This window comes from Homarus americanus, unplaced genomic scaffold (assembly GCF_018991925.1).
Source record: "Homarus americanus isolate GMGI-L3 unplaced genomic scaffold, GMGI_Hamer_2.0 scaffold59495, whole genome shotgun sequence".
Classification (NCBI taxonomy): Eukaryota; Metazoa; Arthropoda; class Malacostraca; order Decapoda; family Nephropidae; genus Homarus; species Homarus americanus.
Window position 1 is genome coordinate 1,293,371 of NW_024732415.1, and position 26,912 is coordinate 1,320,282.

General features: G+C 40.2%; 4 protein-coding genes across 10 annotated transcripts in view; 2 read left to right on the plus strand and 2 right to left on the minus strand.

The window, feature by feature from the left end:
- Positions 1 to 4,568: 4,568 nt before the first annotated feature.
- Positions 4,569 to 5,642, minus strand: LOC121868493 (extensin-like). The gene has a single exon (XM_042369156.1). It carries the CDS (start codon positions 5,640 to 5,642, stop codon positions 4,569 to 4,571), a length of 1,074 nt encoding a protein of 357 aa, XP_042225090.1.
- A 2,046-nt stretch (positions 5,643 to 7,688) lies between these two features.
- LOC121868552 (dynactin subunit 6-like) lies at positions 7,689 to 16,156 on the plus strand. 5 transcript variants are annotated; one of them, XR_006089420.1, is made up of 7 exons: positions 7,689 to 7,775; positions 8,399 to 8,569; positions 9,045 to 9,172; positions 9,614 to 9,756; positions 10,151 to 10,225; positions 13,727 to 13,812; positions 15,946 to 16,156. XR_006089420.1 is itself a non-coding variant. In XM_042369285.1 (7 exons), exons 1-6 carry the CDS (start codon positions 7,738 to 7,740, stop codon positions 13,748 to 13,750), a joined length of 579 nt encoding a protein of 192 aa, XP_042225219.1. In that variant the 5' UTR covers positions 7,689 to 7,737; the 3' UTR covers positions 13,751 to 13,785; positions 15,946 to 16,156. The 5 variants fall into 5 exon arrangements, 3 of the variants coding, with proteins under 3 accessions (XP_042225219.1, XP_042225221.1, XP_042225220.1); XR_006089421.1 differs by having other exon boundaries at positions 16,029 to 16,156; XM_042369285.1 differs by having other exon boundaries at positions 13,727 to 13,785.
- LOC121868551 (F-box only protein 31-like) lies at positions 13,177 to 25,187 on the minus strand. Of its 2 annotated transcripts, XM_042369284.1 has the most exons (10): positions 25,117 to 25,187; positions 19,642 to 19,760; positions 17,899 to 18,106; positions 17,367 to 17,429; positions 16,640 to 16,716; positions 15,924 to 16,094; positions 15,146 to 15,279; positions 14,309 to 14,498; positions 13,708 to 13,934; positions 13,177 to 13,459 (listed from the first exon to the last, which is right to left on the minus strand). In XM_042369284.1, the coding sequence occupies exons 3-10, from the start codon at positions 18,053 to 18,055 to the stop codon at positions 13,270 to 13,272; spliced, it is 1,209 nt and encodes a 402-aa protein (XP_042225218.1). In that variant the 5' UTR covers positions 18,056 to 18,106; positions 19,642 to 19,760; positions 25,117 to 25,187; the 3' UTR covers positions 13,177 to 13,269. The 2 variants fall into 2 exon arrangements, with proteins under 2 accessions (XP_042225218.1, XP_042225217.1); XM_042369283.1 differs by lacking the exons at positions 19,642 to 19,760; positions 25,117 to 25,187 and adding an exon at positions 19,228 to 19,346.
- Positions 24,774 to 26,912, plus strand: part of LOC121868550 — a 29,117-nt gene continuing 26,978 nt past the window's right edge. The window contains exon 1 of one of the 2 annotated variants that reach the window (XM_042369280.1): positions 24,774 to 24,841. The gene's annotated coding sequence lies outside the window, so the exon portion shown is untranslated. The remainder of the gene's footprint in view (positions 24,842 to 26,912) is intronic. The other variant, XM_042369281.1, reaches the window with a different exon arrangement.

Here is a 26,912-nt window from a genome sequence, read left to right on the forward strand (position 1 = left end):
CATTAATTAAGATTCTGAGACACCTTAACAAACACGTGTATCACCTGAAGATTAGCCACCCTAGAGATATTTCACCTGATGACTAAACACCCTAACCTAACCGAAGTGATATTTTAAACAGGGGAGGAACCTAGACCACCTAACTCTCTATCCTATACGCCTCTTCTTCATCCTACGAGTCCTACTACACTATCCTACGAGTCTTTCCCCTACAAACCATCCTACGAGTCCTTCCTCTTCCCTACACCATCCTACGAGTCCTTCCTCTTCCCTACACCATCCTACGAGTCCTTCCTCTTCCCTACACCATCCTACAGGTCACACCATCCTACAGAGTCCTTCCTCTTCCCTACACTATCCTACGAGTCTTTCCCCTACAAACCATCCTACGAGTCCTTCCTCTTCCCTACACCATCCTACGAGTCCTTCCTCTTCCCTACACCATCCTACGAGTCCTTCATACCATCCTACGACCCCCTTCCTCCTACAAACCATCCTACGAGCCCTTCCTCCTACACACCATCCTACGACCATCCTATTATGAGTGTTGACTATGATAGCATCACAAAAAACTGCAGTGTTGTAGAGTTACACCCTTCTGTTCCACCCGGCACACCCCACATACACCCACACACCGCCCTAATATTACCCTTACACTTATACACCGCCCTCACGCCCATATACATCTACATGGCCTAAACACAGTCACACCTCTCCCACACACACATACACACATAAATCTCTTCATTACTATACCTAACCCAAAGCAACACAGCCCCCCCCCTCCCTTGGCCCACCATAACAGACACCACATTATAAAGTTAACTACAACAACAAAACACAAGTACTACAACAACCATAAACACAACAAATACAACCGCCAAATACAACATAATAACGAAAAACTTATATATACAACTAGAGACCATGTCGTATAAGAAATGGTGCGATAAAATGAGAGCATTCGTTCTTAAAATAACGTACGTGTGTGTGTGCTGACGATGATAATACGAATTCCTTCCTGACCAGTGTGTGTGCATGAGAGAGAGAGAGAGAGAGAGAGAGAGAGAGAGAGAGAGAGAGAGAGAGAGAGAGAGAGAGAGAGAATAATTAGGAGGTATGAACGTGGGTGGAGGTCAGGTAACAGTTGGTGGAGGTCAGGTCACTGAGTGGAGGTCAGGTCACAGTGCGTGGAGGTCAGGTCACAAGGTATAACTGGTAACACACTAAACCCATTTTTAACCAGACAGAACCAGGTACCAATCAAACACACTGGAATCTTTGACCAATATAAACCAAAGGAATCCCTGACCAATATTAAACCCACTAAAACTATGAAAAATCGGCGGCGGGTCAGTCGTCAATAATTACCTTAACATACTAACACCAATGGAATCTCTGACCAATACAAACAAGTAACTCTCTCTAAACATCTATGCTGAAATAACCACACACAACCAGAGGTACCAACCTAACAGTGGCGTAACATATTCTACTGGTCTGGTGGAGTTAGAGGCATACTGAACTGTAATTTGTGGTTGTGGGCTTGTGGGGAAGGTGTAAACATCATGACCCCTCCTCCAGTCTGTGTTGTGGGTGTGTCGGGGTGTGTGGGAGAGGTGTACATATCCCTAAGCCTTCCCCAGCCTATGTAGTGGGTGTGTTGGGGGATGTGGGGGAGAGATACACAACCCACCTATATCTCCCCCCCACAATACTAAAAGGGGTGGGGGAATGCGCGCACACACACACACATGCCCAAGGTCATCCATTGCACGAGGCCACCTGGTCGAGGATGTTGTTGCGGAGTACACATTAATCTCACCTGCCGTTAACCATTCACAAAAAAAAATAAAAAAACATTAAACTCTAAATAAAATACATAGCATAAATTTCTACTAATATTCTCTAGAGTTGGTTTTAAATTAATGACAAGGTGTGTGTGTGGGGGGGGAGGTTGGGGCGGGTTACGGTTTTAAATGCCCGGGGTTGACCACATCAATTTATCTCAGTCTGGGGTTCACGGGGGACAAAACACTGGTGCATGGTTCCCTCACACATACATGTAGACGATATCTGTTGCATTATAAACCCGCCCTTCTCTTTAATACCCAGCACGTGTCGTATCTCTAGCGGGATTAATTCATACACATGACCGCCGGTCTCCCCAGAGTCCAGAAAATTAATCCTCTTCCGTAGTCTAAAGAGATTAACGCAAATCCCACTCCCACAATGACCCACATCCAGAGTCCATTTCATCCCAATGTCTATTTAATCCCATAACCGCTCTTTTAATGCTCCTATGACTGCATATTTTCAATGTCAAGTTATCAGACGTGCACCTGGGAAGGCTGGCTTGACAGGAGGGCGTACCTGCGACCCTACAAGGTAAAAGGGGTGGTCATATAAACACAACAAACAGGTGGATTTCGATGAGGACACACGTACTTACCCAAACTCCCGCTTCCCGATGTTGTGGAAGAATACGCTTATTTACACATAATATTCTCCAATCTAGGAGGCACTTCACGGTTCAGACACCACGAATCAACCAACATCCACTGACACAAGCTTCGCGCACTGTTCCGCCTATAAATACCAGGTCAAAACTAGCTGAGAGACTGGCAGGAGCCGTGCCGCCCTACCTGGCTTTGGCAACTGAGCCGCGGGGAAGGGGGGGTTCCTGAGCTTGGCTAGAGCCTTCACCGCCGACCTCCCTCCTGACACCCACACTTGTACAATTACTCGTGGATATTGTTTATAAATTATTACCCTACCACTACATTCATACATAGAGAAATACAATCATTCTTAAAAAAAAAGTTAAACCACTTCATGAGAGTAACTACACTGATAACATTTAAAAAGCCCAGATAACACTCAAGCTAATCCTAGTTAATTAACCTTACCAAAAATGCGTTATATTACCCGCAGAAATACATTTACACTGTATGTATGCAATGCAAAAATAACCATAGATAAAACTGGTAAATACAATAAAAACAAGAGATAGCATTATTGTTCACCGCATAACAAGTGGTTTGGGATGATTACCGGCTCACCTTGCTCTACACCTGAACCAATGACAGATTTAAACCCTAATTAAACACAGGTAAATTATATATCACTAGCATACCTGAGTTCTTGCTTCCAGACGCACCCAACAGTGAGTTCCACCGATGGTAAAATTGTCAATAAAATCATTATATAGATTTAACATGTGTATAGGTTATGCAGGTATACAGTTTAACATGTGTATAGGTTATGCAGGTAGATAGGTATACGTGTATAGAGTGGAGCTATACAGTTTCCAATGCCGTTTATCCACCAAAGAAACTGCATTGACCCGGAAAGGTTTGGTTAGATCAGGTTAGGTTAGATCAGGTTAGGTTAGGTTAGATCGGGTTAGGTTAGGTTAGATCGGGTTAGGTTAGGTTAGATCGGGTTAGGTTAGGTTAGATCGGGTTAGGTTAGGTTAGATCGGGTTAGGTTAGGTTAGATCGAGTTAGGTTAGGTTAGATCGGGTTAGGTTAGGTTTGGTTGTCCTTAATATTTTGGTTAGAAATTTAAAGTATGTTTTTTTATATATAGGAAAATTACTGACGCCATCTAGTGACGTGTAACACTAACAAATAGCCAATAGCAGGACATAAGACTAGGATGTTGTTGATCATTGGCTATTGACGTCATCACTGGGCGGAGCTAAATGACAGGCAGATGGGTTGTTCGATTCTAATGCTGTTCTTCTATTGGTTAAAATGTCTGTTGGTTTATTAAAAGCAGACGACCTAATCCATCCAAACTTAATATAGATTTTGTTAGGTTAGGTTAGGTTTGGACAGATCTAGTTAAGGTTTTGTTAGGTTAGGATAAATTTAATAAAGTTTAGGTTGGGATAGATCTTGGTACGGTTAAGTTAGGATAGATTTAGTTAAGGGCAAGGTCAGTGTTAAGGGTAAATTGGTCCGCGTTATATTTTTCCCTCTAAGATTTAACGTCATAACGCCGCCTTGTTCGCGGTACTTCTCAACATGAGCGCGTTGTGTCCTTCCTAATGTTGCCAAGACCGTTCATTACTGTGCCCTTAATCTTAAGGTGATCCCGATATGGTTATCTCTCCCTCGCGGATGAGTTGCTCGACCTTCCTGTCGTTTTAAATGCCCGCACCCAGCAGGGCGTGACCAGGTTTCCTGGAGTTTTTACCTGCGCGACCTTGGTGAAGGACAGATACACACGCCTCAAATGATCCCCAGCGGTTGTGTGTTACCCGGGCCAGAGTCCTGCTGGATCCAGCCTAACTCAACCGTCGGGTGCGAACTGTAATAATAATAATAATAACAATAAACGGTTTATTAATAGAGTTGCAGCCGGTGGCTGAAAATATGCAGACTTACATTTGATTTAGACATAATGATATAATATGCAGTGAATACATTTACAGGGCTGTGCAGTACATAAATCAGTTGTTTATTATTTTAACAATAGATGGGATGGTGCTGTTCTTATATCTATCGGTGCGTGACAGGGTGCTGTGGGGCGGCCTGGAGTGGGATATTGGGGGCGGGGAACTACAGGCCGGCCTTTTGTAGCGGGGTACAGTGGGGCGGCTTGTGGCGGGATACAGTGGGGCGGCCTTTTGTGGCGGGGTACAGTGGGGCGGCTTGTGGCGGGGTATTGTGGGGCGGACTGCCGTGGCGGGATACAGTGGGGCGTACGTGGCGGGGCAGTGGGGCGGACTGCCGTGGCGGGGTACAGTGGGGCGGCTTGTGGCGGGTATTGTGGGGCGGTCTGCCGTGGCGGGTACAGTGGGGCGGCTTGCGGCGGGATAAAGTGGGGCGGACTGCCGTGGGGGTACAGTGGGGCGGCTTGTGGCGGGGTAAAGTGGGGCGGACTGGCAGTGGGGCGGCTTGTGGGGCGGGGCACAGTGGGGCGGCTTGTGGTTGTGGAGCATTGTGGGGCGGACTGTCGTGGCGGGGTACAGTGGGGCAGCTTGTGGCGGGGTACAGTGGAGCAGCTTGTGGCGGGGTACAGTGGGGCGGCTTGTGGTGTATTGTGGGGCGGACTGTCGTGGCGGGGGTACAGTGGGGCGGACTGCCGTAGCAGGGTACAGTGGGACGGCTTGTGGCGGGGTACAGTGGGGCGGCTTGTGGCGGGGTATTGTGGGGCGGCCTGCCGTGGCGGGGTACAGTGGGGCGGCTGGGGCGGACTGGGCAGGGGGCGGCTTGTGGCGGGTAAAGTGGGGCGGACTGCCGTGGCGGGGTACAGTGGGGCGGCTGGCGGGGTACAGTGGGGCAGCTTGTGGCTAGTGTGGCGGCTTGTGGCAGGGTACAGTAGGGCGGCTTGTGGTGGAGTATTGTGGGGCGGACTGTCGTGGCGGGGTACAGTGGGGCGGCTTGTGGCGGGGTACAGTGGGGCAGCTTGTGGCGGGGTACAGTGGGACGGCTTGTGGTGTATTGTGGGGCGGACTGTCGTGGCGGGGTACAGTGGGGCGGACTGCCGTGCCGCAGGGTACAGTGGGGCGGCTTGTGGCGGGGTACAGTGGGCGGGGTACAGTGGAGCGGCTTGTGGTGGAGTATTGTGGGGCGGACTGTCGTGGCGGGGTACTGTGGGGCAGCCTCTGTCAGAGTGGTGGCGCCCGTCATTCATCTCGCACACATTCCACTCCGAGACGCTCTTGCTTCCGGATTCCTGAGTGAGTGTTTGTCACTGTAGCGTGAAGCGTCGTGAGGCAGCTCTCTGCTCGCCTCCACGTAATCAAATTGCGTCTTCTGGAATCGGACAAATACGTCACTTCTTCGCAACAGAAGACTGACGATTGTTGACGACAATTTAAAGAATCATTATGTAACTAACCACTATTAACACGATTCATATATATTAAGGAAAGGAGGTAGACGAGGTAGATAGAGGGAGTGGTGTCTTGCCGCTTTCTACACATCCAGGTGAAGTCCAGTCAGCCCGAGGCGTTGGGAGGAGGTGGTTGCCTCTCTGCCTTACATGTCTGCATCGCCTTTCTTGTTTGTACATTATAAGCAATTATAGCCGATGTAATTAGATTAGTAAGGCTTCAGTGGTCTTGTTTGACTAACATCTACCATAATAAGACTAACGCGAAGCCTCATGACTTCCATCTTCCTCTTCAAGAACTCCGCCTACATGCATATTTCTCGTGGAGGCCCGTGAGCTTTTGGTGGACCCCCGCCGCCGACTACATCACGCATCACATGAGACCCCAGACAAACATTAATAAAATTTCTCACGTTCAGATTCAGTGTCTGATATTAGCTTCAGAAATATAAGCAGAAATACCATTTTTCATACAGTAAGCGTACAGTAATCCCAAGATGGTGACAGAATACAATAGTTCCTGCAATTGACCCAGATAAGAATAATTGTCTACCTAAAAACAACTTAACATATCCGCTAATTAACTGATTAAATTGACCCAATTCCAGGATAGCGCAGCTGGACTATCCATCAACGTTGAATTCATCCGTAACACGCTAATAACGCTTATCATTCCCTATAATAACATTAATTTAGTTAACTCATTGTCACCCCCTTGACAGTTTATCAAATCCGCGAAAAATGAAAGTGTAATGTAAAACTCTCCCTTTTTATTGCATTTACAGGTGGTGTTTAACTCGTAATAGGCAGTAGACAACTACCAAACAGGAAGGTACTACCGCCTGGGAAGATATTGGAGGCATAATGTGTTGCCTAATGGTAGACCCTGCTGCCATATGGCATCACGAAAATTGTGACCAAGTCCCAGGTTGTTGATCTGACTTTTTGCCTCATTTACACACAATTGCAGGGTCTCAATTGTTTCTCTTACTATTGATAACACAACATACTGTACATATATTGTTTCAGACTCTTGATCTTTTTTTTTTCATTTTTGTTTATATACATGGTTCTGTATATGGTCCCTGTATAAAAAATAAAATCTAACCTTTTATGGTTTTATCTATCATTCCCTAGCGGGCTAATTAAAAAAATGAATGGAGACTTACCTCGGGAAGCCACCAAGTACTGGAAATCCTCACAGTTTAATAATTACTTAACGAGCTGATCAATAGCGAAGAGGAAAGTAATACGTAAAAAATGGAACATTGCAACAGAGCAAATATATTCTCTGTACCCCATGGCTCATACTCTCCACCTGTCAACTTCTACCTATTGTTAAGATATTTCTTAATGATTCACATCCTCATATACTAAAAAATATTACGAATGATACACAGAATTATGAGGAAAAGATACAAGACAAAAATTACCGGGCGTGTATCCATCTTGTTGAGGTTGTCTTTCCCGCGCCTCACAACACACAGGGGGTGACACCGTTGACACCTGAACTAAACAAAACACAATTCGTATTCGCTAAATATGACTTCAAATTCAGTTTTACATATCTTTAATGAAATAATATATGTGTGTGAGATATTCTTGACAGTATTTCGGTGTTTTGAGAGAAGGAATAAATCCGGATACCTGGCTGGAAAACGTCTCCTTATCTTGTTTACATCAAGGTTGTCTATGTAACTAATATATTAAATGAATATATAAAGTTTTATAGTTAAAATATTGAAAATTATATCTTGTTATATTTTTAAACACTCTATGAATAATTATTATATCTATAAAATTATTGCCTGTACAGGTATTTATGGAATATATTGAGCAAATTTTAACAATACTTTATGTTTATACAAGCCGGATTTATAAACACCAACAATGTCATTAGTCAAGCAGCTAGATCCTGCAATTTGCAAGTAAGTGATGAATTAAAGTACATTCTACCTGTTTATTTATACTATAGAAATAACTTGTGGGTTTATATTCGATGATGTGTTATTTAATTTGAGTATTGGCTCTTGAAGCTGCACTAGACCTAAGGAAGGTGAGGCCAAGGTAGGCGTGGTCATGCTAACACCAGATGATTTTATTTAGCAGAGAGAAATCCCCTGTAGACAAGGATTTAAATGAATAATTGGCTGTTTTCCTTCCTGTCTGATTCGCCTTCAATTCTTTAGGGATCTAACCAAAACCATTACAGAGCTACATCAGATTTTACTGATTTCTGCCAGACTTTGACACATACATACCATCTGTGACTCATTCCTATTAAGATCAAGAACTTTCATTTAACGTGAGAGAGCATGAAGATGTATAAGCAGTGATACAAGGCGAAAATAAAGTATTATTATTCATCTGCTTTTGTTTGTGGCCATATATGGTAATACTTTATGATATTATTTCCTAAGAACCAGTAACTTTACACAAATTTTCCATAGAATAAAGTTTATTTACCTCCAGAATATCCAAAGACTATTCTTAAGAGACTTGTGTACATCTCTTAGAATTAATTGTATCATTATATTCTTCTCCTTTACAGCGTGAAAGTTACCCCTGGAGCTGTGGTGTGCTTTGAGGCAGACTATTATGGGGACATAACCATTGGTGCTCGCACAGTCATTCACCCAAAGGCCCGTATCATTGCTGAGTCAGGACCTATTATCATCGGGGAAGGCAACCTGATCGAGGAACAAGCTCAGATAATAAACAAGTGAGATATAAAACTGTTTACTTATCTTTATTTTTTTACTTCGTATTGTTTTTATTACATTAAACCTTCTCAATAATGGACTAATCTTCATATGATCCAATTTATGTAGTACAGTGTTTGTGTATGTATTTTTTAAACACTACAGTGAAACCTTTATTTAATGAACTATATAGAGATGAAAGTCCGTTATATCGAGGGTCCGTTAGATGCGAGACCTCCATCTAACGATTTATATGGAGAGAGAAGTCCATTATGTGGTTTTACTGTATATTGTATAATGCAAGTAACTCAATCAAAATATTTACAGACTCTCTCTCTCGTTTACCCCCATGTGCTTTAACTGATGTGTCCTGTCAGGTTATTGTTCTACCATAACAAGGCCACAAATATATATAAATAGTTAGATAAATGATAAATGGATGAATTATTGAATATGTTAAAGTATATTGTTTTTATTTGACACTAAACCTTGCAGACTGCCAGAGGGTGTTGAGGCTGGTGATGAGCCTCCAGTGATGGTGATAGGCAACAACAATGTCTTTGAGGTGGATAGCTACTGCCAGGCTTCAAAAATGGGCGATAACAATGTCCTGGAAGCTAAGAGTGAGTTAAGTTTGTGTATACTCGAGGCTGAGAGTAAGTTATGTTGAACAGGACACTTTGAGATTATGGTTATGCTTATTATTCTTTATAAATAACTAACATTTTGTACTGTATAGCTAAGGTTAAAGTAAGTTGTCCATTGTAAGTTGTAACTGACATTATATATACTTGAGCCTAAAATTAAGTTGCCTTGGTACTAAACTTCTGGGTGATTGGCTCAGAAATGAAGGTTGAAATGGTTGTAATTGTTTATAAGAAATAATAAAAGACGAAAGAACCAGAAAAACTAGCCAGTAAAGGACGTCATCAGTGGAAGTTTAGCTGTAGGGACGACAGCCATCATCAGTGTATTCTATTTTTACACACATAAGGGGCAGAGTAGAGAATACTTAGTGGTTAGTTAGGGGTAAATGGATTACATTATCAATTCTGGTATTACAGGTCACATAGGCCCGGGTGTGGAACTGTCCCGTGGGTGTGTGGTGGGGTCCCTGTGCTCTATGGTGTGTCCACAAGTTGTACAAGAAAACACAGTTATTTACGGGGATGAACTTCACCACAGAACTCAGTCGGAGAAGCCAGCCGTGAGTATCTATTCGAGGACATTTATTTGTGATCTTAATTTAGACACTTTGTTTTTATTTAAGAAAACCTTTATCTATTGCCTGTATTAATTTAGATGCATTTTAATACTTTTCTTTTTATAAGGCTTTGACCAAAATGAACATATGGAGTACAGTATTGGAAGCTTCAGGACCCTGGTTGAATTTTGTTTTTACCTAGTAGTAATTTTATCGGGTATCTTTATCTATTCTCAACAAGGTTTATTTGATCCTTCATTTTTTTTTTATGAGCCTTATGTTACTAATTACTATTCTTATATGACTCTTGTATTATTATTGGGAATATTTAATAGAGTATAGCATATATTTTTTTAAGTTACCCCTAATTGTAACCTTTATCTCCTCCCTCTTCTAGCCACAAGGACTCCAGCTGGACTTCCTCACCAAAATTCTGCCCAACTACCATCACTTAATTAAACCTAAGAAAAAGGTGGTAGCTTGATTTACTTATTTATATACAGTACATATATATCTAATGCTTAAAAGGATCCCTGGACGGGTTGGTAATGCTGTAAAATTCCAGATACAGGTTAGTGGGGTGATGACGGATGTGTCAGCACCCTGGGCCAAGCTGACTGTTCCCACTACGAGAAACAGCACGAGAGATAAAAGGATGCCAATACCTATTTTGCTCTGGAACTCGTTGATTATTTGCTTGTTTTCAAAGTACAGAAGGTGGAGTTTATTGTACAGTACACATAACTCTGTCCATGGTCCTTCCAATATTTAATGAGATGCTTTACGTATAATTATAACCATTTAATTACTCAGTTAAAATCTTACAGAACACTTTGTACTTTCTGCTTAACAAGGAAACAAAACATTACATATATCACTTATGAGTAAGAATGTAGATTATATTAATATTTACTATTTGAAAATACAGTATATAAATTAAACCATCTCTGTGAGGGAGTAACATGGGTCAAGATTGGTACAGTAGAGCATTCATGAAGTCGACAGAAGCAGCTAAAAATATATTGTTTATCTATAGGACACCCAATGCAGTTACAATATCATTCCTCGGTAAAAACATTTGGATATTTTACACGGATCTTAATTTATGTTAAGAATATCCTAGTACGCTTATGTGATTGTGTTTCCTTTATACACATTTAACACTACAGTATATAGATAAATTCCTGCAAATTCTTATGTGACTCGATAATAGTTAAGAATCATCATATTTTTCTTAACTTAGTAAATGTTGCTATTATTATTATTACCCTGTATCACATTTATGTTTTGTTTCTTTGTGAACAATATAAATGCACAGATGGATTATTAGTCTTAAGTATTTTAATATCCTACCATATCTCTTCTTACATACAGTTTACAGTCTTCTTATAATAACTGGTTGATGGTTAAATTATCATCAATCCATTTACAGTTGTGTGTGTGTGTGTGTGTCTAAGGCACTATGTGTATATTGTATATCACACAATTTTAAAATAAGTAAAATTGGTTTGAATTACATTAATATCAAATAATTGAGCAGAGAGTAGGATAATTTTTTGGTGGAAAGGAAAATTTATACATCTATAAGTATACTATCAATTATAAAAATCAAAGTTATATTTTGTCCAATATACAGTAGAGTACTGTACACTACTTGAAGGCTCACAAGGAAAGTTACTCCTGTTGAATAACTATAATACTATAATAAAGGGCATCATGTGTACTATAGTATTTCATATTGATAAAAATTAACAATGTACCGAACTGGTTATGTGCTGAAGACCTGCAGCGCTCATGGTCTGTACTTCTCACACGGTGAACTAGGCAGTTGTCCAGGGCACCACGCAATTCTGAACCAACTTACTGTATATAGAATAACCTAATCTAAATAAAAACAAACAACTTTAATTATAAGGACTCATTATAGTAATAATTTGTTATAAATACAAAATTACTAATAACTGGGTGATCAAAATAGTAACATTTTACTGATGATAGGTTTATTCTTAATAAAATTCTATTATACAGTCATATGCCTGAGGTGACAATGGCATTCTTTGCCTTGAGAGGTTCCCAAAGTATTTAGGTACCTCTGTAATATCACATCATCCAGCTGTGGATTTACACTTGAGGATGGCCAGTACCCTCAGAAACTGGAGAGGTTGTCACCATCAGGTCCAACATTTTCAAAAGCTGTCACATGGCCGGAAGACACAAATACCGAAAGTAACAACAGCAGACAAAAACAACACAAATGATCATTTATATTCAACAGAAGCAAGTTTATTAACTCTGAATCACAAAGTTAGAACCACTAAAAGTCACCAATACTTAGAGTTATATAGGTTTCACAGCATAGAGAAAAGACATACAGGACAAGTTTTAAAGCTTGATTAAGATGACAAATAGTGTCCCAAGATAAAAGGCATAAGCACTGGGTAGGCCACTTGGTTAAGGGTCCATATATCAACTTACACAAATTATATGTTTTCGTGCCAAAATTGAAAAACACGAGATACCACTTAAATGCAGCAACAGACTCACGAACCTGAGGTATTATTTTGTCCGCAAATGCTTCGGATTCATGAGTTTAATTCTCGTGGTTCACGTGGCAGTAAAAGAGACAACAGGACTTTTTCATTCACGACTGTATGGTACTTGACAACACTACTGTATACAGTGATCCCTCGGTTAACGAGATTTCGGTTAACGATTTACCTTCCATAAGATTCTTAACTTCGGTTAACAAGCAATCCCTCAATTAACGAGTTTCTTACAAGCGGACCTCAACATGTTTTCACTTGCATTTGGCGGTCCACCAGCTGTAGTATTAGTCCGCCAATACAGTAATCGATTCTAGGGCTTAAATTCCTTACTATTTTAGTAAATATCAAAAAGTTTATACTTCAATAATTTTAAGTTTAATATTAAATTTTTTAGTCATTTTAACAATTATTGAACATAACTGAAGTACAGGGAACTAGTTATATGCGCGCAAAACAGCCTGTCAACACACCAAACAGGCGTCAGTCTCTGTGTCTTTTCAGTGGAGGTAACATCTTGCTTGAGACTCTTCAACTAAATGCTGTTTTTCTGTGTTTCCAAGCAAATTATTGGTCAATTTGAAATTTATTTTACATATTGACAATATATAATGCAGTGCAGTGTTGATTTAAAGAAAATAATCTTGAATTACACCAAGAGAACTAAAAATTTATGGATGAAATGGTGCCATGGGGTGACTTCTCTTCCACCCCAATGCCTTCTCTTCAACCTTCTCCTCCACCCCCATTCTAATTCCCATCATCATCATCCAGGAGTCTTCTACATACACACCTCAAATTAAGTGTACTTTACTACCTTTCTGTTGATTTTAGGCAATTTTCGGTGAGCTGGAACCAATTACCCAAAAACCCATTGAAACAATGGTTTCAGTTAACGAGTGCTTCGGTTAACAAGCAACCTTCTGAAACGAATTGTGCTCGTTAATCGAGGGACCGCTGTATATCTCACTATTTATACAACATTTTTATAACCATCGTGAAAGTTTGGAGTGAATTTTTGCTTAATTCGAGAATAGAAGCTCATGGACCTAAGTTCCAACCAAATAACTCCGACCAAGTCATCGTTGAACACTGCAACGTGAACTGGCGTGAAACGTGGTTTCGTAAACATCGAATATGCGATCTGCCCGAACCCATGATACCTGAAAAAGAAAAAGCATCATGAAAGCTGCTTAGGATTGATGCTTAATTACTCTCCACTTTTTAAATCTTATACTATAGAGTGAACCTCCATATAACGGAATTCTCTCTGTATATAATCAGCGAGATAGAAGGTTTCACACCTAACAGACCCTTGATATAACAGTTATGGACTTTCCTCTCCCTGTACTCCATTTAATAGAGGTTTCACTGAACAATAAATAAATAAACAAATAAATTCTCAACTAACCTGGCTTTACATGTTACAGGCAGTGGAATCTCAGCATCAATAAAACAGTCTTCAGGAGGCAGAAAGGCTTGCTCGGAGGTGAGAAAGGCCGCTTCTTTGATCATGGTAGGTTCATAGTTTAGCAGGGCATTGAAACTTTTCTGGTCTTCTTTTGTCGGAAGTAGTGGGAATTTTAAGTTTATTTTCACTGTAATTTTGCCAGCGAAGACATTTTCGTCACCTGTTACCTAAGATGGGAAAAATATAGTCATTATCTATCATCATATCTATACACTATATAAAACTAATACAAATATATTTTCCATGCACAGTACAGTAGATTTTGATATATAAACTGGCATTGTGCATAATGTTGGGGAACTCATCTATTTAAAAAACAAAATGCAGATGGAGTGGATAGATTCAGGGGATGATTAGCCCCCACCACCTTATTTAATTTCTCTGATGATAAAACACACCCTAATGCTGTGAAGGAAGGGGGGGGGGTAGATTATTTTAGGTTAAGTTAGCATTAGGGAGATTAATCCTACTTTGAAATAAGCTGGATGGCTGATCTACAGATGATTCTAATGAAATCAGTAACTTATTCACTTTTATTTACCTTGTAACCATGTATTTCATTTTCATCTTTATATCGGAAGAGAATCACCTCTAGGCCATGAGATGAATACGAGCCTTGGAAAAGTCCTGGTGATATAATATGTTTTGGCAAGGTACCGTCATCTAGCTTCAGGGGAGATGGTACGTCCTCAAGTGTCGGGAGAGTTAGGGGAAGATGCACCAGACCTTTTCTGTTGGATGAAAAATATTACAGCGAGACTTTTATTTAACGAACTACATGGAGATGATAGTCCATTATATCGAGGGTCCGTTAGATGTGAAACTTCATCTAACGAACTATATGGATATGAAAGAATGTTATATTGAGGGTGCATGACTTAAATGATAATGTAAGATTAATTCAGACTCGCCAGTAAATGTTAGAAGACCACAGCAAAAAATAATAAATAAATAAATAAATATTTAAATAAAATACAAAATCTTGTACAGCAGTCCTGGAGGGTTTAACCATCGTACTCAAAGGTTTAAATCATCATAATCAAAGGATTAAACCATTGTACTCAAAGGTTTAAACCATCATAATCAAAGGGTTAAACCATCGTCCTCAAAGGTTTAAATCATCATCCTCGAAAGGTAAGGTTAGGTTATAGCGAAACAAGGAAGTGTGTGTGTGGTGTTAGAGGAACTTCAATAGAATCAAAGAAGTGTGTGTGTGTCTGTCATAGCAAGAAAGGGGTTGAAAAATAAAAGATAAACAAAATTTGGAACAATCTTTAATAGGCAACCCATAGTGACTCAGCTGATTACCGAAGTCGAGTTCTTTTGCACAATCTGTCAATAAGTGAAAGAAATATTAAGGTGTTATGGTTTTACTCACCCAATTGTTGAACCCAGGTACATGGTCATACGCCTCTGCTGTTCTATGAGATCCATGTCATCATCAAACTGATCCCCGAGTGCTTCCATATGCTCAGAGGGAGCAGAACAGTTTTGGATCACAACTCCCTTACGCTGAAAAAATAAAAATTAAATAAATAAAAAATAAATAAATAAAAATACTAGACTCAGAGTAATGAAGTATGACACTTGCCTCTGTCTATCCAGCAGTAATTGGGGACCTGGATGTTGATCAATTTGCGGATCGTGTTCCGGGGGTAATGGTTAGCCAGTGCAATTGGCGAGTTGTCCGGTCTCGGATTATTCCTCGACACTGGTTCATGCAACTCGTGAACTTAGAGTGTGGTTGTTGTGTTGGCGACAGCTTCTACACCTTAAACAAATGCATGCCTACGTGGCCCTTAGGCCGGCCAGCCTCGAACACGAGGGGTGACCATTATTATGTAGGGATAGAGCAGTCCGGAGACTGTAATATCATGGTCGAAACTTCAGGGGAATCAAGGTAATACAGATAAGACTAAATTACTCATCTACCTTTTCAACATACAGTATAGTACAGTGAAACCTCCATATAATGAACTTCCCTCTCCATATAATCCATTAGATGGAGGTTTTCACATCTAATGGACTTTCATTTCTATGTAGTTCATTAGATGGAGAGTGTCACATATAAAGGATCCTCGATATAACGGAATTTTCTCTCTACTGTATATAGTATGTTAAATAGAGGGTGTCACTGTAAAGCAACATTAACAAACCTTATCAATGTTGAAACTGCAGGCATGTGGGTGAATGTGGGGTAAGCAGGTACAGTGAGGAGGAAAGTGATCACCGCTGATGGTAAATAATACGGACTCCTTCAGGGGGGCGGTCACGTCAAGCCTCGATGACGGTTCCCAGTGTACGCCCTCAATGTTACCAGCCTTGTACTATGGATGAAGAACATTCGTATTTGTACACACACGCCTGAATTATTAAAGATCTCTCTCCACTCGGCCATTATATTCTAGTCCTCAAGTTCTCTAATTTTATATAAAAACTGTTCTGTCTTTATTTAATTAATTTGTTTTATTTATCATTTCAACAGTTATCAGCTTACTAGCCATTTGTGTTGTTGGTCTAGCTAGTGTTAGTACAGGAGGAAACCAAAGTCTGGCAAATCTATGATGTTTGGGAGGGTTTTACTTGGTAACACCTTCCTCATGTGTGTATGTGTGTACAGTACAGTATACAGTGTATATATTTATGAACAGTATGTGTGTGTGTGTGTGTGTGTGTGAATGGTGAATGCAAGCTTGAATTCACTGAAAATATACTGCCACCTTGAATTTATTTTTCCCCATATTCACCTAACTTGGTGCCAACATGACTCCCACCGCAATGATAACTAAAGTAACATGAAGCAGCACCAGGTTTGACATACAATATGCAGAACTGTACTACATAGCTACATCATCCAAGAATCACCACTTACCCTAATTTCCAGGAAGGCACCGCAGGGATTAATTTGTGTTTCATACATCCCCAACACGCACCCATACTTGTAAAACACTGAAAGAGAAATATTTCCTATTAAACTTTACACCGATTGATTGATTGTGGGAATAACATCCCTGACGACGCAACAGCTTAGGTCATATGCCGCTGAATTAAACCAAGAACTTAAGATACTTTAAGTGGAAATGCCGGTGGTGGGTAGGAGAAACAGAGGAAGACAAAAATGAAGGATAAGGAATGGAAAATCAGTGAAAAAATGGTTCATAACAGAGATGGGAGTAATGAAAGAAGAGGCATAGGAACTTAAAAAAATGTACAGATGAAAACTAGATAAATCCATAAGTAAAGAAGTTAATATCGAGTGAAACCTCCATATAAATGATGTTTCTCTCCATGTAATCCACTACATGGGTTAAATCATCATACTCGTCACACTGAAAGGGATAAATCATCATACTCATCACACTCAATGGGATAAATCATCATACTAAGGGGTTAAATCATCATACTAAGGGTTAAATCACCATATTCATCACATTCAAGGGGTTAAATCACCATACTCATCACATTCAATGGGTTAAATCATCAAGTTCAAGTGGTTAACAATATCATATAATTTCACAACTAAACCTAACCATTGTAGGAAAAGTTGATACTGTGTACTGTATATCAATAAAAACTGACTTTTACCAAATTTTACTTACAGTTTGTGTAAAGTTTCTTGACAGACTCTACTGTCCCAAGGTCAGGCTGAACAATGTTGAAATCTGAAAGAAAATCGAAATAACTGAAGCAAGAATAAACGTACTGAACCACACACTCACACAGAACAAGCAATGGTTTAGGTTATGAGAACACTAAATAAATCTTTAAAAACATTACCTAAACTTTCCGAACCTAAAAAAAAAGGTTAAAAATCGTTTTGAGTTTATGGGTACCCCCCCCCCCCTTCATCTGTAAACCTAAACTATACCATCACATACTAAACACCAAAAACAGGAATAAATAAAGCATTTTATAGTTTTAAGAGTTTTATAGGTTTGTGTTTTACCCCATATTTTCCCTCTACTTCAAGGCCCTGCCCACTTTGAACAACCAATATTGATGGAAATTGCGGAAATCTTATTGGCTAAAATACAAAAAAATATAAATAAATAAATTTGCACTAGAAACACAATCGAATGAAGTTTTTTGGATAATATATAGGACACATTAGTCATTAATATAAAACTTTACCTCTGCGTAGAAAGTGTTTCCAAAGATATTTATCGTTTGCCAGTTGATGTAGACGACTGCTTGTTGAACTAAGAGCTGCCAAATCTTGGGCCCTACAGTGCGACATAATTCTTAACCACACACAGTCTGACAGCTGATCAAAACTAATATTTGACATTTTCACTATCAGTTGTCTGTGGGAGCTTCTCTATCCAACGATTTTGTTGTTCTGTAAAGAAAAGTCAAATAGCAAATATATTAAACCTAGTACAGTACTAACAAATAAAGAAAATACTATCAGAGATATCACAATAGGGGAATAGGGGAAGAACTAGGGAACAGTGATCACAGAGAAATCAAGTTCACCCTAAATTGGGAAACGAAAAACAATGACAAAATGGTTAGAGTCCCAGACTTTCAATTGGGGGATTATGAGGGGTTAAGAAGCTACCTAGGTGAGGTGTTAAGAGGGAGATAAGAAGGAACTGGTTCACAAATGGGGTGGTATACGAGTGGAACAAGCATTGCAGCTTTGTAGTAAGTGCTGGAACGGTCCGACTAATTACCCAAATGTACCCAAATGTAGCCAAATATAGCCGGAATGAAGTCAAATGATGGTCGTACAAGCGTAATTCATTTGGTGTCTGGAAAACTTGAATCAGTTAATAGATCACGCATGTACCGATTATCAAATGTAGCATAATGAAGTCAAATGATGGTCGTACAAGCGTAATTCAGGCTGTGAATCACTTCTCGATTATTATTTGGTGTCATAAAGTAAAAAAAAATTGGTAAACTTAATTTAATCTGAGTTGTGTTGTGTTGCGTTAGGTTAGGTTAGGTTAGGTACATGCACTTGATCTATTAATTCAGATTAAATTAAGTTTACCAATTTTTTGTGACTTTGTGACACCAAATACTAGTCGAGGTTAGGTTAGGTTAGGTTAGGTTAGGTACATGCACGTGATCTATTAACTCGGATTAAAGTAAGTTTTCCAATTTTTTGTGACTTTGTGACACCAAATACTAGTCGAGAAGTGATTGGCAGTCCGATTTATTCATCTAGGACCATTATTTGACTTCATTGCGACTACATTTGGCTACATTTGGGTAATTAGTTGGACCCAGTGCTGGAATGCTGGAAAGTTTTAAAAGGAGGCTAGATAGATTCATGGATGACAGAGTGGTAGTAAATCTCGACAGGAGCTGCCATGCACAGGTCAAACCTATTGCAGTCTCCTTATTTTGTTTGTTTTTCTTATAAACAATAAATATTTAAAGCCCCTATGAAACTGACCAAGCACTTTAACAAAACAGTAATAATATGGTATCGTAAAACTATAGACTTACTTGGACAATGTTATGATAGGAGTTAGTTTGGTCGCTTATAGTCAATGGTGTTTTTACATTTTCTTTCTTCCTTCTTCCTTAACTCATTGTGTACAGGATCCCCCTTTGTACTGAATAAAATCGACTAAATTAACCAAATAAAAAAATTAAATGAAAAAGTAGTGTTTGGCGAGAACTACTGCAAAGGTAAGCACGACGGCAGGTTAGTTCACTTGTACTCATTTAAATTGATTCAGTAACGAGTAACTTGCACAACAATGGGCCCCCATAAACCCATTAGGCCTTATCCACCAGACTTCAAAAACCCATTTACCTATAATCGACTTCATAACCCCATTAACCAATAAGACCCCACAACACCATAAACGTACTCTGTGATTTAACAAACCCATTAACCATAATAAACACACAAACCATAAAGTCTATTGAATGAAGCCACCATTTGCTTGACATGCTACCCATACTTTGGTAGGTGCTTGGCAGTCCTTGGAGCCTGGGTCTATTATTTCAGTGGCGAAATAATGGCGAAGATTCTGTGGAGAAATAAGTAGTTAGTAACGCTGTACCCATACCGTAACACTCAGCATGCAAACTTTGTGATAAACCTTTAAAGCATACACTTGAAAACTATATTATTGAATGTGACACTGTCAAAAACTTCAGGCCACCTGGCTTATTGTATCATGAATTTTGTAATTACTACATTGAATCGGGGGTGCTTGGGGGTCATTCTTGCTGTATATCCCAAATTTGCTAGCCTACACTGATAGTTTTCAATTAGAATATGACGTCCAATGTATATGAACCACTGTCTTGCATGGCAGCGAACAGTGACATCACCCACATGACTCTGACATTATATATACTGCTAATGAATATGATGCATGATGCTGATAACTACAAGAAAACACGAAGTTCCCAAGCGCTTTCGTGTAATTCACATCTTCAGGGGTGAGTACAGACTAAAGAGTAATACTTGATAAGGCTAATGTATACTGTAGAGGAGAGTGAGATCAAGTTCCTAGGGGACAGCAAGTGACCACAATGTTCCGGACATAAGGCAGTGACCCAACTCTTACTAATCTTCTTAATAACAAAATTGACCATGCTATTTCTAATATGTTTAAAGGAGGGCCACCAGACTGGTGCCTGCCCTTCGGCACCTCAGCTACCCTGAGAGATTGGAGCGCCTGAACTTGCCTAGCTTATATTACAGACGGGCAAGGGGGGACCTAATAGAGGTGTATAAGCATCTCAAGGGGCACTACTCAGTCGAGTGTCTTTACTTGGAGCTGGCGGACGCTCGCCCCACAGGGGGTCACAGCTCAAGATTGAACTTTACTTTTTTTATCCTCTTCGCCACTGATCGGCTTGTTAGCCGCTTGGGCGATCGGTCACGACTCTTTTCCTTTATATTCTTCACCAAAAGGTCGGCTCGCTAGCCGCCCGGGCGATCGGTCACGTCTCTGTCACGCACTGTTGGCAAGTACTGGGCAAGCACCGGCTCCTGAATGTACCTGAACCCGCTCCAGTGTTGGTCTAGTCTTCTCTTGAAAGAGCTCACACTCGGTGCCGTCACAACACTTTCTGGTAGATTGTTCCAAGAGTTTACAACCCTCACTCCGAAAAAGTTTGCCCTCACGGTTTTCCGGACTTGCGGCTTCTTCAATCTTGAGCTGTGACCCCTTGTGGGGCGAGCGTCCGCCAGCTCCAAGTAAGGACACTCAACTGAGTAGTGCCCCCTGAGATGCTTATAAACCTCAACTAGGTCCCCCCTTGCCCGTCTGTAGTATAAGCTAGGCAAGTTCAGGCGCTCCAATCTCTCAGGGTAGCTGAGATGCCGAAGTGCAGGCACCAGTTTGGTGGCCCTCCTTTGAACATTTTCAACCAACTGACAGTCCCTAGCATATCTCGGGGACCAGATGGGGTGACAGTACTCCAGATGGGGAAGCACTTCACTCCTGAAGATCGTCACGAGGGACGGACCGTCTAGATATCTGAACGACCTTCTTATAAGACCCAATAATTTATTTGCCTGATTTACCTTCTTCTCACAATGGCCCGAGAACTTCAGCTCATTGTCAACATACACACCTAGGTCCTTCTCACACACAGTCTCAACTAGTACATTTTCTTCATCCCGTTGGGACATATGGTACGCCTCCTTACCGTTGGTACGCCCCAGGTGCATCCTCTTACACTTCGTGACATTGAATCTCAGCAGCCATTCCTTCGACCATTCCTGGAGCCCACAGAGGTCCTTCTGCAGCTCTTCACAGTCCGCTTGGTTCTTAATTTCCCGAAATAACTTGGCGTCATCGGCAAACATTTGTATGGAGGAGTGTACAACGTCAGGCATATCATTTATGAAACAAACAAACAACAGCGGGCCCAATACACTACCCTGCGGTACCCCACTTGTTACAGGTACAGATGACGATTTCGTGCCATTAATCACCACACATTGCTTGCGGTCATGTAGAAAGTCTTCTATCCACGCTAGGACATTTCCCCGAATTCCGTACCCTTCCAGTTTGATTTTCAGCCTTTCGTGGGGTACACTGTCGAAAGCCTTGGCAAAATCTAGGTAAATATTGTCGATATTACCACCCCGTTCTAGAATATGGGTCCAAATATCCAATACCTTGAGCAATTGTGTCAAGCAAGAGCGCCCCGGCATAAAACCGTGTTGGCAATCTTTTACAAGGTTGTTTCGTAGTAGATGTTCCATCGCTGCATCTCTGATAATACTCTCAAGTACTTTACATATTATGCTGGTCAGGCTCACCGGTCTATAGTTGTTCGTGGAGTGCCTATCGCCCTTCTTGAAGATAGGACTCACATAAGCCACTTTCCATTCACTGGGGACCATTTGTTCATCCAGGCATTTACAAAACAGAATCTTCAGGGGCTCTGCAAGCTCGTTGCACAGCTCCCTTAGCACTCTAGGATGCACCATGACAGGTCCAGGACTCTTATGGACCTTTAGCCTGGACAGTTTATTTCTAATACCCTCTTCTGTGAACACAATGTGGGTCAGTGCTGTGTCGAACCGTCTGTCCTCAAACGCAGGAAGGTTAGTTGCATCCTCTCTTGTGAACACTGAGGAAAAGAAGCTGTTCAATGCCTCAGCTTTATCCTGGTCAGAATCTGCGTAACTACCATCTTCAAGCCTCAGGTCTGATACTCCTACTCGCGTTTTCAATTTCGACTTTGCATAGCGGTAAAACGCCTTTGGTTTGACTTGACCTCGCGTGCAACCAGCCTTTGGAACTCCTTTTCAGCCCTCCTACACTCTATCTTTGCTTGGTTTCTGGCTCTTGCATACATCCTCCTGTCTTGCTCATCGTTTGACCCAACCTACGTCTTGAATTTCTGGGTTTTCTTCTTAATTTTGTCGACCGCCGCATGGTTCATGTGTAGGGATCCCCTCGTATTCCTAGAAGCACTGGGTTTGGTCTTGGGTATATATTTATCGATCAAATGGGTCATTTTACTAGTTATGATATTCAGCGTAGTGTCTGCGTTCTTGTACCTTAATAAGTCAGGCCAGTTGATACCCCTCATCTCTTCCCTCATCCCATTGTAATTTCCCTTGTAATATTTGCACCTTGGCCTGGCCTTATCTTGAACTAGGTAACAGTTAAATCTGAATGACAACACTGTATGGTGACTGGTGCCAACTGGGGCAAGGTGTTCCAGTTTGGCCACCATACCCTCCTCGTTTGTTATGATGAGGTCAAGTGGCTTGGGTGTTTGTTCCCCTCTGTAATGTGTCGGGTCTCTCACATGTTGGAACAGAAAATTATCTCTCAGAGTTTCTACAAAAAGAGTAGCAGGATTATTCAAGTCATTCGGGGTTGACTCGTTTCTCCAGTCGATGTCGCCATAGTTAAAGTCCCCCATGATAAGGAGGTGGCTGGGGTTGAGCATCGCCGCATTGTTTATTAAGGTTCTTAAGTTCCTTTGATTTAGTGGGCCACAGTTCGGGGATCTGTAGATACACCCGACGATAAGTAAGTCCCCTCCCTTTAATTTAATTTTACACCACTTGGACTCTTCAAAGACATCCTCTCCCTGTACCCTCGCCTGGCTGGCTCTAAGGTCTTGCCTAGCGTAGATAACCACACCCCTCCTGCAGAAGCCGAAGTCCAGAAAACTGTGAGGGCAAACTTTTTCGGAGTGAGAGTTGTAAACTCTTGGAACAATCTACCAGAGAGTGTTGTGACGGTACCAAGTGTGAGCTCTTTCAAGAGAAGACTTGACCAACACTGGAGCGGGTTCAGGTACATTCAGGAGCCGGTGCATGCCCAGTATTTGCCAACAGTGCGTGAGAGAGACGTGACCGATCGCCCGGGCGGCTAGCGAGCCGACCTTTTGGTGAAGAATATAAAGGAAAAGAGACGTGACCGATCACCCAAGCGGCTAACAAGCCGATCAGTGGCGAAGATGATAAAAGTAAAAAGTAAAAAGCAAAAAAAAACTAAAATGAAAAAAAAATTCCTGGACTTGTATGTATATTTAATTAAACAAAGAAATAACCTAAACCTAAGTGTTTCATTGGTACTATTCTCCGTGAATTGTAATACGTGTTTCTTCATTATTGCTGAGCACAGTCTGAAAAGTAGCGCCGCGGCACTAATAGCGATAGTGATAGGACACACAGAAAGAGCGGCTTATTTTTTTATATACCTTTGATCATAGTACAAGCTTGCCGCCATTTGGGCATAGTTAGTTAACCATCTTTTTTTACACTGGACAATACCTTTCTCACATCTGACCCAGAATCGATCCCATGTCCACAGTAGTAGGCAGTACCATAGCATTACCAAAGGACATTAATTTTTAAGTTATTCGAGACACGACAGTACATAACATGTTATTGTGTACCAGCTGGTGGTCTACACCTTGATGTTTGAGATAACTAAACAAAATAAACATGATCTATCCATTAGTTGAAAAAATTAGGATCAACACCATTACCTCGCAAGCGTTAATAATGGTCATTAGAAGCAGATGGAGCTATGACGTCAGCAAACTCATTAAAATAATCCTAAGTAAACAAATATGAATTTAAAAAACAGAGGATAAGTGGTAAAGTAAAAAAAAAGAAAAAATCAAGAACAATTGCCATATGTCATCATGATGTACAAATTATTGAGTTAAATAATAATTCTGTGGGTCCAACTTGAGTAAGATAAACAGGTATATGTAATTTTACGGAGCATGCTACTTTTTGTGATTTAAATACTAATGGGTAATGAATCAAGAACATATATTACTATGATGCAAAATAAAATACATTAATAAGGATCACCAGTATATATTAAGGCAATATTTATTTGGGTTTATATTTCAGGAATAGAGTAAATATAAAGTCTTCAAAATATAGTTTGGGTATAGTTGAAAATTTTATCAAAGTACATGACAATAAATATGAATCACAATAAAATACATTATTTACACATATATATTGTTCTTAAATTATGATGTTAATCTTAAAAATCCTGCTGAGATAAGATGAGTGGCGAACTAAGTAGAGTTGGCAGTATTATAGGAACGACTCCATCTTGTGAACTGGTCCACTAGAGTCAGATAGTGGCGTCTCCGTAACGTGAGTATTAAGTCTGTCTTGTTTTATGTTTTAAGTGTTAATAATCCTTCATGACAGTGGGAAAATATATGATCGGTAGTTAGTCCTTACGCTGAGGTTTATGGTGATACGAGAAAGAAACGCGCGTGATAAAGAGTTGAAGAAGACATTGATTGCGGAGTATTTGTCATGCGCTGGTCGACGACGCCACCACCATCATTAAATCCCTTGTGTACTCTTTTTCTATCACACCTACCAACGTCTTCTGCTACATTTAAATATCCCTAATATATTACCTGATGCTGAGGTTGTTTTGTTTGTGAAGAACTGGCGTAAATTGTGTATTTTTCAGCACGTATATACATGTCAAGACTGAACGCGTATATAGGGGACCTGACGCTATGTTGTAATGGTTAACTTTACGTAAACAATCGATTTTTTTTTATATGAGTAATTACTGAAGACAAGTAAATTAACTGTTGTATTATCTTGTACTTTTTAAATTGGTAAACTTGTTAATTGTTGACTTGAGAGTAGTAATAATCATCTTGGCAATGGTGATTTGGGGGTGTTATCGTGGCCACTTTCTGCCGGTATGACGTTATTATTGAAGGCAGTGGACTGAGTTTTAACACAAGGACACAATCATGGAAGTTCTTGTGTCACCCAGTGTTGAAATAAATGGTTAACGTGTAGATTAATGCTGCCAACGATTCTAGCAAGAACACACTGCTATACCACCCCAATTTTTGTTGTTAATTGCTAATGACAGTGGGTTAATAATTTTCAGAAAGTGTCGCCAATGAAAAAATCAGTAAAGTTAATGCAGAAAAAAAATTAAACATTTACAATTAATAGTGAAGTTTGTACATAATATCCTGTCCAGCCTGACGTTGATATTATAAACCAGCTCTCGGTTCCATTTATACAAGTCACAACCATACCATGTTTCCAAATATTTCTTAAAGTTTGATGTTGAATTATTGTGAGTCATAAGTGATAAATATGGAAAATTGTTAGTACAGTGTTGTCTCTTATGTCATTCTGTCAGAAACTGAATGGCAGGATGTCTTTTGAGTTTATACGGGACAACACAGAGACGTGAGTAAGGCTTTGATCGACACCCTCATAAGTTACTGCCACAAATTCCTGTTGTTATGTGGTCTCATAAGGGAAGAGACCAGGTGATGTAGTGTACAGTAATATATCTTAGTTATGTGTGACTAGTGAGGCAGATGATGGCCCATGTAAAGGTATTCTGGTAAAATCTAACTTGAAAATGGGTTTTAGTAATGACCAAACAAATATATTTAATATACTATAACAAATTTGGCAAGAATTCAAATAAAGTAGACAGGTGAGTCACTGAAGAGTTGGGTTCCAGGACCTAACCTAACCTAACCATATATATGGTTAGTTTAGGTTTTGTGTGGGAAGCTACCAAGTGATAGTCATGATTTTCATGTATACACTTGTCTATTGAGAGGAAATTTCCACCTGCCAAGATAAAATTTGGACACTGATCACATTACCATACTTTAATGATTGCCAATTAATGTTTATCTCTACTGGAATTAGTTATAAGACAGTACTGGATTCACTAAGTTTATGGAATGGTGTTTTGCACCATATGTGGCAGTATTAGCTCATTTGTTTGTTGTAATGGTTAGTGGTGCAGAAAATTATTATTATTTTATAGCAAATTGGTTTGTTAAAATCAGAAATAGAATGGTGTCCCTTTTGTGTGTGTGGGGGGGAGGGGGGGGGGGTTGTTGTGGTGAACGAATTATACCCATTTATACAAAATTATGTTGATAATGTTATGGTATGGAAGAGGAAGACATACTTTGAGAGACTGCAAGGCCATGTTCATATGAGATTAGTGTGACAATTTTCTTTTCGTGAATAAAGTGAGGTGATCTTAGAGGTGATGCCATGTCATACAGTGGTTCAGTACTGTACTTCATGTGATGACCTCATACTGTACCAGCATGCAGTATTCTCAGCAAACCTCATAATCTGCATTTGATCTGATTTCTGTTCCAAGCTCATTGAACAATTACTACTGTAAGATTAGTCATAATGTTCATGG